A 13,884-nucleotide genomic window follows, 5' to 3' on the forward strand; every position below is an offset into this window, starting at 1 on the left:
TAGGGCCTGAGCTTTATCAGCGTTTTATTTGTTCACAGTAGTGAGATGGAGAAGGCAAATAAAAGGTGTGTGTTGGTGAAACAATTAAGACAGGTACCCAACAAGCTGGAAATCCAGTTTAGGGCTTAGAGCCCTAGGCATGGCAAGGCCAGTCCCTCAAGCTAGACCCAAAGCAAGTGAAAAGAATAGGAGCCTTAGACCTCTGCCTAGGACTGCCAGTATTAGTGCAGAAGACACACAAGGAAGGGTCTGGATCTAGAACTGGAGACATGTGGAAGGCTAGAGGTGGCTGGCCCAATGTTTCTAAGTAGCCCATACTGCCCATCCTTTGTGATGAAACTTGCCCTTTGTGAATCAGGAACTCTCTCATTCCTCATTCAGGGGCCTGTCCTGAAAACATATATTCACAGCTACAATCCAGACCCTTACATGGAGACAAATGTACCACACAACGGCCTCAAGTCTTCCTCCAGCAATTCTCCACCCAGGCTCATCTTTTATTTTATTTATTTATTTAAATCTTCACCTGAGGGTAGTTTTCCCATTGCTTTTCAGAGTGGGAGGGGGGAGAGGAAGCGGGAGAGAGAGAGAAAGGGACGGAGGGGGGGAGAGGGGGAGAGAGAGAGAGAGAGAGAGAGAGAGAGAGAGAGAGAGAGAAAGAGATCAATGTGAGAGAGACACATGGTTTGGTTGCTTCCTGCACGCACCCCAACCGGGCCGAGGATCGAGCCTGCAACCGAAGTACATGCCCTTGCCCAGAATAGAACCCAGGACTCTTCAGTCCACGGGCCGATGCTCTATCCACTGAGCCAACCTGGCTAGGGCAACCCAGACTCATCTTTTAGAACCAATTCTCAGCATCCATTCTCCCACCACTGGGGAAGAAGGCACCACATGACCCACCCTCTACCAAGTGAAGTATTTCAGCTCCATCAGGTAAAGAGCCCCTGGGGACTCCATCTATAACAAAAACCAGAAAGAGGGCAGAGAAATAAACAGACCACAGTGACCTTCATGTGTGCAAAGTACAGTTGTTAAAAACAAAGGAACAAAAACAGAAAAGAGGCTGTAGCCTCAATGGGACAGTGCCGAAACAGAGCTCCATAACCTCAGACCTGCAGAGGGAGGGTCCATGCTCCAACAGGTCTAGGGCTGGCAGGCAGGGTGGTAGGGTCTCATATGGAGGCCCTCATGGCAAAGAATGGAGATCTGATGGGGCTGTTGGTGGGCTGGAAGGAGCCTGATCAAGATGGGGCTGTGGCCTCAGCTCCCTCCTCTGAGTCCCACACCTCAGACTGCAGGTAATCAGCAAAGAGAACCTTGGCCCGGCGTAGGACTCGCCCCAGGTGGTGTTTTCGCACGAGGCGGTCAAAGTGCATGGCCAGCTCATTGTAATCCAGCCCGTTGCGCATGATGTGGTCACGGTGCTCCAGCAGGATGGCGAGACAGAGGAAGAGCATGAATGGGTTCCCCTGGCCAAACTCCTGGGGTGGGGGCAGGCCCAGTGGGTGTGGGGGTGGCAGGGACTTCCCAGGGTCTTGTGGGGAGCCCACCTCTGGCATCAAGGGGGATCCTGCAGCCACATCACCAGCAGGTGAGGCCTCCTGGGAGGATGGTGGAGATGAGGAGGATGGGGAATCAGGGCGGGAAGAGGAGGAGAGCAGTGGGTCTGAGGAGTTTAGCAAGGGCTCAGAGAGGGACTTGGAGCTGATGAGGGCAACCGGGTGGGGAAGCTGGACCAGAGGGTCCCTCCTGGGGCCAGTGTTATCCCTGAGTTGCTGGAAGTCATCCAGACTGGCTTGTCTCAGGAGACGCCCCCCGCCACCAGGCCCCTGGCTGGTTATGGTCAAGTGGTCAACTGCATCTTCAAATGCACTGCCTCCCCCACCAGCAGGCCTCAACATGTGCCTCTGTCGCACAGGTCGCCCCCTGTGGCTACCGAAGCCAGTGTCTGCCACTTGGCTTGGGGGTCCGATGAGCTCTACCTCATGTTCAGGAGGATCGGGAGGCAGTGAACTCCAGGTGACCTCAAGCATGCGGAGGGCATCATCAAAGGCAAACTCGCGCTTGAGCTCGAGCAGCAGCCAGCGGTAACAGAAGAAGAGATCATCAGCACCAGCTTCTTGCAGATACTGGTAGAAGTCAGGGTCGGCATGTCGCAGTAGCAACTTGAGGTGGGCGAACTTGGTGGCCATGGCGCGACCATCAGGATGGAAGTTCGCAGCCAGGCGCTTCATGATGCCACAAAAGCAGACAAAGGCATGGCCTTCATGGTCCATGACGGCAAGGATGGGTGAGGCAAGATCGCTCATGCCCTGGCAGTAGGACACCTGTGGGTGGGTAACGGCATAGGTGGTGAGTAGGTCATGCAGTGCCCGCAGGTGTGGGCCATCCTCAGGCCCCGCATAGTAGGGGTGGGCCCGGTCGGTACGCAGCACATCCTTGAGGACCGTGCTGCGGATGAATTCCAGGTCCTCAGGGCTTGCTCTCTGTGCCCACTCGCTCTTAAGCTGCTCATATTCCCGACTCTTGCGTTTCATGTAGTCCATCCTTTCTCGGCCTGTCAGCCCATCTGGGTACACATTCAGCAGGTACCGCCACACCACCTTGCCAGGGACAAAAAGGATGAGGCTTAGGATCTACAGGTGAGCTGCCACATCTCAGGGTGTATCTGTCACCACCCACCCACCTGCCCTGGACCTCTATCTTCCTTCAGAAAAGTCTGCCTTCCCACCTCTGACTCCTAGCCCCTTGTGAAGGAGAACTTATAGCCATGGAACATCATCACGCCATCCCATGATGGTGTGGTTCACTGCATGTGTGTCATGAGCTACTCATGATTGTAAGAGTGATGGATCCAACGAGTGGTCAAGGAGGCTCACCTTTCGCAGGGAGGGCTCAACACCACCATGATAGATCCGCAGACGCAACTCTTCAGGACGGGAGAGCTGGCCCTCATGGTTCAGGTATGTGTGGAACTCAGCATCACTCAGGGGTGGCTTGAAAGGCTTGACATCCTCCCCATATGACCAGCTCAGCACCTGCTGGACCTTAGACAAGGTGCGGCCCACCTGTGAAGGAGGCGAGGAGGTGGGGAGGTCAGCTGGGCAGACTAGGGGCAGGTGCCGACCAGCATGCTCAGAATTAGGGGAGCCAGGTAGGCCCTGCCCTACAACCACAGCTGGGCCTGGAAGTCCCTGAAACCACCTGAGAGATGATGGACTGTGTGAAGGGCAGGGCAGCTGTTGTCAGTGATGACCGTTTCTCAGCCAGCAGCACGTCGGAGCCAATGACATCCTTGGGGCTGATTATGTCCCAGTCTTCCAGCAGTGGGCCTGGACACACAGAGTGAAGCAACATGAGAATGGGGATGAGAACACCACACCTCAGGGATGGGTTCCTCTCCTACCAAAGCCAGGCAACCACAGGGCAATGAGCGACTCCCACTTTCTCTTTCCATGTCATCTAAATCATGCAAAAAATAGAGCCATAAATAATTCTTTTCTATTAGGCTGTCTTTTATATTAGGTAACCATCTCACAAAATGGCTGGGCAGATTCTAATAGTAATATTTACTATGTGCCAGGTACTGTGACAAGGGCTTAGCTTTGATATAAATAATAACATGAGACAACATTTCCATAGTGCTAAGTGCCAAGAAGTGTTCTGAGCCCTTTGTACATATTAACTTATTTTTTTTTTTTTTTAGAGTTGAAATTTTTTTATGGATTTTTTAAGAGAGGGGAAAGGAGAGCAAGAGTGAGAGAGAGAAACATCGATGTGAAAGAGAAATATCAATTGGTTGCCTGCTGCACATGCCGCCACTAGGGATCGAACCCATGACCTGGGTATGTGCTGACTGGGATTGAACCCACAACCTTTTGGTGCATGGGATGACACTCCAACCAACTGAGCCACATCAGCCAAGGCTTAGCTTATTTAATAGTCATATCCATCCTATAAGTTAGGTACTATTATTATCACCACTCTTTCTATGAGGAAACAGGCACAGTCAGGATAAAGATAGCTGTCCAAGACCCCACAGCTAGTGAGTGAAAGACCAAAATTTGAAGCCCAGGCTCAAAGCTGGAGCACCCAAACTCTTAATCTCATATTCTCCTCCCACAATCAGTATAGACAACCATGACCATTACAGATGATGACAAAAGGGTTGGAACAACTAGTAAATGGCCAAGATTCTACAGCTAGGAAATGGTAGGGCCGGGATGTGAACCTCATTTACCTTACTCCAGAGCCCAGACAGATTTGGAAGAGGTATGTTGTGTATGTTAGACAGAGGAAACAATGCTATGCTTGACTTTCTCCAGTTCTGGCCCTTGGAGCATCAGCAGGAGTCTGTTCCTTCTCTCACTTCTTATTTTATTTTATATTATTTTTTTATCCTCACTCGAGGATATTTTTTCCATTGCTTTTCAGAGAGAGTGGGAGGGAGAGAGAGAGATAGAGAAACTGGAACATCGATGTGAGAGAGACACATCAATTGGTTGCCTCCCGCACGTGCCCTGACCAGGGCTGGGGATCGAGCCTGCAACTGGAAGCAAACGCAGGGCCCTTCAGTCTGCAGGCCGATGCTCTAACCACTGAGCCAAATGGCTAGGGCCCTTCTCTCACTTCTTCAAACCCCCTTGCATCTTTTTTACCTGCCTCAAATGTGATGTGGTGGCTGAAGCTGCAGTGGCCACCTGAAGGTTAAGTTTGAGAGATTTAGGAGATGTCATCCCTGGCACCACAGAGCTGCTAAGTTGACAATAGCAATATCCAATGGCTTTCAAATTCTACTATATGAAACAAATCAACTTGGCTTCTTTTAATCCGTTGTCATCTGTAGGCAAGTGCCATCCCTAAGCAGCATGTCCATGGAGTTCACTGTACTTTCTCCTTCAGAGCTGAGGGGGAAGCAAATCCTAGACCACATTTGATGTCACTGCCCCTCCCTGGATGTCTCACAGTGCACTGCAAACCTAAGGGACCTAAAAGGGGAGCCTGAGAGCCATTCTGCACATGACCTCTTCCTCTTTTTCTCATGAGAGTGAACAGTATCTCTATCTGTTAGGTTGCTTAAGCCAGAAACCTGACAGACATCCTTGCTGCCTCCCACTCTCTCAACTCCCAGGGCCAAACCATTGCTAAGCCCTGTGGCTCCTGCATGCAGAACGTACTTTAATTCCACCTCTTCTCTCATTTTCACCTTGTCACCCTATGGGAGCCACCACATCTCTTACCTGAAACTGCCACCTAATCAGTCCCTACTTCCTTTGTGTCCCTCTCTACTCTCTCCCAACAGCTGCTAGAGTGGTCTTTCTAAAACATTAGAGCATTAAAACACAACAGGTAAAATAGAGGTCATACTACTGAATGGGTAAAATGAGGAAAGTCAAACTAATGGTCTGAAAGACCAAGAAGAACCCCCTCAAGTCACAGAGCTAAAGCTTGATGAATTGAGTAAAAAAGTAGAGAGACCTGGAGGACAAGTCCAGAAGACTTAAAATGCAAATACTAAATACTAGGAAATACAGGGGAGAAAGGGGATCAGGTAGAGACATTATAATCACACTGGCATGAAGGAGAATGTCCTTGAGATGAAGAAATGGCTCACCAAGTCTTAGACAGGATTATTTAAAAAACAACACATACAACAGGCCTCCCTGACTCTATCTAGATGCTGGTGAAATACCCAAATTCCAGGAAGGAAGAAAAACTCTTGCCTGCTTCCAAAGACAAGGAATAAGCTGCTTACAACAGAAAGGTCAGAATGCTGATGGACCTCTGTTCCACAACTCTGGAAGCAGGACGGTGGCTTGCAGCACCTATGGAGCGCTGAGAAGAAAGGCCTAAGATCCAAAGGCTCCATGCCCAGCCAAAACAGTACATATCTGTGGCAGCCAAAGAAAGATGTTTTTGGTCACTAGAGTATATCTAGCCCACATACCTTATTGGAAGTGAACAAAGAAGTTCTCAAAGGAAATGACTATTGAATGACTATGAGGGCTCAAGGTAGGGAAGGCAAAGGAAGGGTAAATGGTGATAGGCCACAAGTTTGTAATATATATAGTTAAACATAAAATGACAGAGATAATGTGATGGAGAGTTTGTAATCTTAAGTGTTACTTTAGCATTCCTGAAACATAAGCAACCTACTATAAAAAAAAAGATAATGATAGCCTGGAATAGAAAAAGAAACAAAAATTACCACATCAAGGAAACCCAGAGTTAAGGGTTAGGGATCAGAAGAAAAATTAGAATTAGAAGTGTTCCAGCCTTGGCTGGGTAGCTCAGTTGGTCTGAGTGTACGTAGTCTTGATACACCAAGGTTGCAGGTTCCATCCCCAGTCAGGGCACATACAAGAACCAACCAATGAATGCATAAATAAATGGAACAATAAATCTTTCTCTCCCCTTCCCTCCTTCCCTCCCTCCCTCCCCCTCTCTCCCCCCAAAAATTAATGAAAAAAATAAAGTGCTCCAAAGCTTTCATTTCAAAGGCCAGGGAGGGTGGGAAACACTGGAGGAGAAAAGTGGTCTAAAGATTTTACTGTCAATTGTGTAAAAAATCATAAATCCAGCTGTGGGATTTTTATGAGAGATATACTTAAAACTAGGTGACAAAGAAAGGATGAAAATTGAAGAAGCCTGAAGGTATACCTGGCAAACACAAATAGAAAGAAAGATTAGCAATAAGAATGTCAGAAAAAACACCACTCAAAGCCAAAAACATTACAGGAAAAAAGAGATATTCTACATTGATTTTAAAAAGAAAGAAACCATTGGGTAAAGGATTTCTACAAGCACAAACTCGTCTAGTTGCAAAACCTGATCTGAACTGACATGAGACTATATATAGTTTTTATGTAACCCACTAAGTGTGAATATGCACACATTTCCCCGAAGAAACACCCAAGTGTTTCATTACAGGGTGTTGCCTCAGGCCCTGCATGCGGTATTACATAATATATGCTGTATGTACTACATTTCCTCATCATAAAATTGTCCAACTTCTCAAACCCTAAATTAATACATAAATCCTGTGTAATGACAATCAGAAATCCAATGTTTTTTTTTCTGGAACTAGATAAAAATTATTTTAAGGTTCATATGAAAGAATTCACATTTAAGAATAATTAAGAAAAAGAAGAGTCAAGAAAAAGAATAGTGGGAGGATGGCACTACTTGCCTTACTAAAATTTACCACAAAGGCCCTGTGATAAAAATATGTTGTTAGTATAGCAATAGACAAAGAGAGCCAATTGGTAGAATGCAATAGAAAGCCCAGAAATAATTCCAAGTACACATGGGAACTCAGTATTGAAAAAAGTAGCATTTCAAATCAATGTAGAAAAGGTGGTTATTTGAAAAATGATGCTTCCCTGGCTGGTGTGGCTCAGTTGGTTGGAGCATCATCTTGTACACCAAAAGGTTGCAGGTTCGATCCCTGGTTGGGGTGTGTGCAGGAAGTAACCAACTGGTATTTCTCTCTCATATTGATGTCTCTTTCTCTCTCTCTCTCTGAAAATAAATAAATAAATAACATGTATAAATGATACTGACATAATTAATTGTCTGGAATTTTTTTTTAAAAAAGCTATGTCTAGCCCTGGCTGGTGTGGCTCAGTTGGTTGGGCGTCATCTAGTGCACCAGAGGTTGCTGGTTTGATTCCCAGTTAGGGCACATGCTTGATTTGCAGGCTCAATCCCTGGTAGATGTTACACTCTCACATTGATGTTTCTCTCTTCTCCCTTCCTCTCTCTAAAAATCAATAAACTAGTCTTTTAAAAAATAAAATAAAAAATTACATCTAGTTATCACAATGTTGACAGAGTGGAGATTTATATGTAAAAAAGGAAGTAACAAGCATATTAGGAGATGTAAGAGAACACTTGTGTAACTTGCGGATGGGGAAGAAGTTCCAAATTAAGGAGAAACTCAGAAATCATAAAGAAAAAGATAGATAAAAGATGCCACAGACAAAGCCATAAAACAAAAGGTAAGCCGGGAAAAAATATTTGCAATACATCTAATAGGTGGTTATTTAAAAAAAAGGTTCATATAAAAAATGCATAAATTGGCCGAAGGTCTAGGCTTGTTAATGTCCTGATTGTAGAGGTGACAGAAACTGACTTCTTCCCAGAAAGAGGGACTGGACCATCCAAACAGTCACAACATGCCTGTTGCTTTCACTATCATAAACACAATCACAAGAATGCCGTTAATAATATTTATAACAAATGCTCCATCTATTGGATACTTATTAATGTATAGTATGATACCATTTATGTTATAAGTATATACATTTGTGTATACATACAAATATACTTAAGTATCTCTATATGTGGATACATTTCTGTGTGTATGTGTGTGTGTGTGCATGCATGAATAAATAAAGGACCTGCAAGGTTACATTCAAACTAATCAAAGCGGTTCCTGCAGGGCAAAAGGGTAGGGGATTGAGATAGGCATAGTGGTTTCAGGAGACTTCAACATTAATATTTGAAATGCCTTCATTTTTAATAAGGAGAATGTATTTAATGGGTAATTAAAATTTAGTTTCTTTTAAAAATGCAACTCCAAAAAAAAAATGCAACTCCAAATTCCCATCAGGATTTTAATGGAATGATAAGCTAACTCTATTAAATGAAAAGAATAGTAAGTACACAGAATATTTTTAAAAAAGAACTCATTAAATATATCATAAAGCTATGTGATTAAAACAACATGGGACTGGCTTAAGATTTAACAGAGATCAGTGTTAGAGAATCAGGAATTTAGGAACAAACATGTGTAAATGCAGGAATTTGATAAATAAGACACAGGAGGAAAAGATGAACTCATCATAACTGGAAAGTTGATTCCCTTAAAAAAAAACAACCACTTTTAAATGTCTTTCTGCCAAATTGATCGGTGTCTGTCTCCTTGCTTTATTTGCATTCCTCTCAGTTCTTATGCAGTTGGGGTTTTCTTCATGTATTTATTAGCTGAGCAGATTTGATTTCTTTACTGAAATAGTGCTACTATGTCTATTTTACAGGTAAGGAAAATGAGGCTCGAGGAATTAGTTAAGAGACTGACCTAAACACATAGGGCTATTCAGGGGCAGAAGTTCCTGTATCTCTGGTTACCTGTCTTCTTTTTTTAATCTTCACCCAAGCACATGCTTTTATTGATTTTAGAGAGAGGAAAGGAGAGGGGGAAAGAGTGAAACATTAATCTGTTGCCTCCCGCACATGCCCCGACTGGGGATCAAACCAGTAACCTAGGTATGTGCTCTGCCTGGGAATCAAACCCAGGACCTTTTGGTGCAAGGGGCGATGCTACCACCAACTGAGCCACACTGGCCAGGGCTACCTGTCTTTTTCCATTGGTCTCTCTGCCTGTCTCTGTCACCATCTTTCTCTCTGACTCTTGTTTCACTCTCTATCTCTTTTTCTCTTGTCTCTTTTTCTGAAGGCTGCCAATCTTAGCAAGCCCCAAATTCTGTAATCAAATGATTAAGACTGGGGAGCCATTTCAGCCATAACTTGGGCTCAAATCCTGCTCCCCTACTTACAGTCTGACATGGACAAGTTCTGTCCCCTTTCTGAGCCTTAGTTTCCTCATCTATAACATGGGGATAACAATTGGCCCTCCTCTACAGGACTGTTTTGACAATCCAGTGAATGAATATTATGTGTGTAAAACGGCCCCAAGTGTTTAACACATGTTAGTTATTTATATTATTATGATGTCAATAAAATGCCTCAGTCGTCCCAAATGGCCACAGGATTTCCCTGAGTCTGGGAACCACATCTTCTATTCTACAACTTTTTATTTAAAAAAAATTCAAATCTACAATAAAGTTAAAAAGATGAATACATTGAACACTCATACAACCTTCACCTAGCTCCCCTAACTGGTCACAATTTTGCCACATTTGTTTCATTTCGTTCTCTCCATGTACATACATATTATTTTTGGGTGAATGTGTGTGCTCTGAGGGACCAACATAGGCAAGAGTGGGGGAATAAATATGAGAAGAGTAGCTAAGAGATCAAGGGAACAAATGAATGAGTGAGCAATAACACAAACAAAGGAATATGAGTGCAGGATAAGTGAATAAATAAATACAACTGCCATTATTATAATCAGCATTGCTACATTAACATATTATTAGAATTGAAGCATACTATTTTGTATTCTATAGCTCTATTGTTATATTGCATTATATAATTACATATTACTAAATTATATGCTACAATAGTAAATATAATGTGATAATTATTGTTATTAGAGCTAATACTTTTTGAGCATTCACTATGCAGTCATGCACCATTACAGGCATTTTACATGAATTTCTCTGTTTAATCCTCTTGATAGCCCTAAGATACCCTTATCTCTACAGGTAAAGAAATTGAGGCCCAGTGGCCAACCCAGGGCTTGAAACTAGGCTACCTTGCTTCCTAGCTGACTGTGAGGGAGTGTATTGCAAGGGGTGGTGTCATCCTATGGGGACAGGATAGGTCCCAGAGCAGTACCCCCCAGGACACTGGGTACTCACTGTCCTCAGTGGGCCGAATGTCTACACGCAGCTGCAGGTAAGGTTTGGAGGCAGTGGCAAAGGCTGTGCTGAGGTCCCAGTCAGACAAGAGTGAGAGGTAAGCTTCTTGCCCCAGCCGATCCCGGCCCAGGTAGCTGATGCCAAAGTTCTTCTTCCTGGACATGGGAGGTGTGGCAGCTCTCAGTGCCCCAGTGCCCTGGAGGCTTCAGGGACAGTTTCCAAAAGAATCAGGGAAAGGTAGATGGTGTTGACAACAACTTTCTACTATGTTCTAGATATTGTGCTAAGGAATGAGGGCAGCTCGTTCATCTCTACTTTGTTACACAAACACAGAAACAGACACACACCTGCTTGTATCTGGAGCGCACACTGGAAACTGGTAAAATGTTGGTACCCTCTAGGGAGGGTAACAGTACGGTAGTTGAAGGATAGAAGTGGAAAGAAAGCAGCCTTCTTACTGCATTAAAAAAAGCAATCTTTATGATTGTCATTTTTCACAACAAAAGATGTTTATGCAAGAAAGTCAAATAACAACTAGGAATTTGTTCTCAGATATACTGGTGTAACTATGTAAAGAAGTATGTTGTGTGATGATTACTGTAACCATGGAAATATCCTAAATACCCATCACTTTTGTACTCTTTGAGTTTGTTACCATGTATATGCATTCCTCCAAAATAACCACAACAAAATAACCATCACACCTGCCCCCAAGAGACCCCACTTTTCATCTATCAGGTTGGCAAATTTTCCTGTGTTTTCTAGTAACCAGTGTTTGTGAGGGTGTAAGGGAAACAGATATTTTATATGCTACTGGTGAGATTTTAAATTGGTAAAATCTGTCCGGAGAGAATTTTGGAACCACCCATTGAAAATTTTAAAAGCATACACCCTTTAATACAGCAATACCAGTGCTAGGAATTTATCCTATGACTAGATTTCCTCAAATACTCCAAGATATGCATATGTGCCTGTTCACTGTGGGATTACTTATAATAATAAAACAAACAAATAACCTACCAAACAACAATAAAAAAGCCAAACAATCACTGTTGAGGTGGGTAGTCCAATGGTCAGTCACCAGCATCCCCTTACTCACCCATTCAAGTCAAATGCTCGGATGAGAATGTGCTGCAACACATCAAGTGAGGTGATCTGGGGGTCAACAGCAAAAGAGCGGAATTCAGGTGGCAAGAAGCTCTCACATTTCTGGGGAGAGAAGACACAGAGTAGGTTATCAGGGGCCATATCACCATGCTGAAGAGTGAGCAGTAGGAGGCAAGGTCAGAGAAGCGGTGGTGGCCAGATCAAGGTGGGTGTTCTGGACGATGGTGAGGACATTGTTTTTTTATTTGAGTGAGGCAGGAGCGTGGGAGGGTTCTGAGCAGAGGAAGGATGTGGTCTGACTTAAGATTTACAGGATCCTTCTGGCTGCTCTCCTTAGAACAGACTGTGGGGGGCAAGGGAGAAAGCAGAGGTCTAGTGAGGAGGAGGCTACTGCAATAGTCCAGGCACCCAATCCTCCCTCTATAACCCATCAATGATGGTTGCCAGGATCACCATGTACAGTCTGGCCTCTATTAAATCAGTCCTCCATGCTGCAACCAATCTAGCACATCAAGCTACAATGCTCCCCTGCTTAAATATCTTCAAAGGGTCCCCAACAGGTGGGCCTGTAGGACCCAGCCAGCCTCTCTCCCAGCAGTTTTTTTGAACTTTACACTCTGGTACTACCAAACTGCTGTAAGTTACTTTGAACACATTCTGGCTTCAGGCCTTTTGCTTCTGCTGATCCCCCTGTCTGGAAGGTCCTTCCCACTTTCTTCAAGTGGTTCACTCACAGCTCAGGTATCATCTCTTTTCTTAATTCCCAAACCTCTACCTTAGAGCTTCCTCTAGTATATTTAAGTGATCCATTTCCTTCTCTCCAGAATCTACCGTCTTCTCAGCACCACCAATGCCACCACCCTAGTCTGAGCCACCATTACTGCTTGCTGGAACTAGTGCAACAGCTTTCTTACTCAGAGTACACACCAAAGGGCCTTCACAATCTGCCCCTCTCTCACTTCTCTGATTCACCTTCATCCAGTCTTCCCCTCACTCTCTTGGATCCAGGAATATCGGAACCTAGGGGCACATGCCAAGCTCATCCACACCTCCCAGCCTTTGCCCTTGCTGTTCCCTCTGCCTAGAACACTCATTCCCCCTGGTAGGCACATGCTGACTCCTTTTAATTCGAGTCTCGGCTCCTTCATTACCTCTCTGGGGATCTCCCTGTACAACCTTGGCTAAAGTAACACCCTAGTTGAGAACCTTTTTCATTATTTCCTCATGACATTCACCACTGTCCGAAGCATCTCATTTATTTAGCTGTTTGTCTCCTTCACCAGGTGGCGACTTGCACAAAAGTGCACTCAACACATATGTTAACTGACTTCGGCGCCTCCTTTTCTGACAGCGACACCCACCCCATTCCTCTGGGCCCCACTCCTCAACTACTAAGGCTCCTCCTCCATCCCTATAGCCCCTCTTCTCTACCGAAATCTCCGCACACCCAGTTTTAGTCTCCACGCCTTCCAGCCCTGCCCCCGCATTCCCAGGTCCAGCCTACTCCACCCCTTGCCACCATCACTAGGCCCTCCAGCCTCGCCCCTCAGGTAACGTCTCAAATCTCAGGTCCCGCCCTCCACCCTATGACAGCCACTGCCTTCTCCTCCCTTGGGAGGCTCGGGCAGGCTAGTTGAACGGCTGCCAACCTCACCTTGACTCGGACCCGTACCACCTCTCGCTCCTCCTCCTCAGCCGCCGCCGCCGCTTGGACTCCCCCGCCAGACGGGGGCGCTCCGGAGCCGGCCAAATCCGAGGACCCAGAGGCCGTCGCCATCCTGCCGCCACCCTCCTTAGGGTGACGGGTGACGGTTGCCCCACTACCCCTGCTTGTACTCCAGAGTGCCGGCGCCCGCAGCCCCACCTTGCGCCCGGGCGCAGGCGCAGAAGGCGTTGAGCGACCCTAGCACCCCCCCCCCACCACACACACACCTGGCGGAGTGGAGGTTGCTTCTGCGCGTGCGCACAGAATACTGTTGCCAGGAGCCCCGCCCTCCAGCGCCGGGCATTTTGCCTCACTTCAGCCAGTGCGCAGGCGCCCACTGAGGTCCCGCCTCCCCTTGTCCGTGGTTTGGCTGTTTGTACAGTTTACTTCCGGATTCACCTAGTTAGTGTTAAAGTGATGACCCATTCCAGAGAGGGAAGTGGGCGGAGAAAGGAAGCTGCTGAGCGATGATGTCAAGGCCCCCCACAGCCTACTCCAAGTAGCCTTTTGCCTCAGCTTACA

General features: G+C 45.8%; 1 protein-coding gene across 1 annotated transcript; it reads right to left on the minus strand.

The window, feature by feature from the left end:
* Positions 1-13,647, minus strand: TBC1D25 (TBC1 domain family member 25). The gene is made up of 6 exons (XM_081126845.1): positions 13,312-13,647; positions 11,650-11,759; positions 10,551-10,705; positions 3,208-3,335; positions 2,883-3,071; positions 1-2,606 (listed from the first exon to the last, which is right to left on the minus strand). Exons 1-6 carry the CDS (start codon positions 13,432-13,434, stop codon positions 1,245-1,247), a joined length of 2,067 nt encoding a protein of 688 aa, XP_080982971.1. The 5' UTR covers positions 13,435-13,647; the 3' UTR covers positions 1-1,244.
* Between the last annotated feature and the right edge of the window lie 237 nt (positions 13,648-13,884).

This window comes from Miniopterus schreibersii, assembly GCF_964146895.1.
Source record: "Miniopterus schreibersii genome assembly, chromosome: X".
Classification (NCBI taxonomy): Eukaryota; Metazoa; Chordata; class Mammalia; order Chiroptera; family Miniopteridae; genus Miniopterus; species Miniopterus schreibersii.

What these genes read in the sequence shown, in the direction of transcription:
- TBC1D25 (XM_081126845.1), bottom strand. Translation starts at nt 13,434, where the DNA reads ATGGCGACGGCCTCTGGGTCCTCGGATTTGGCCGGCTCCGGAGCGCCC. An exon ending in CACAGTCCATCATCTCTCAG is followed by an intron (nt 3,072 to 3,207) that starts GTGGTTTCAGGG and finishes CCTCCTTCACAG; the next exon opens with GTGGGCCGCACCTTGTCTAA. An exon ending in TTGAGCCCTCCCTGCGAAAG is followed by an intron (nt 2,607 to 2,882) that starts GTGAGCCTCCTT and finishes GTCCCTGGCAAG; the next exon opens with GTGGTGTGGCGGTACCTGCT.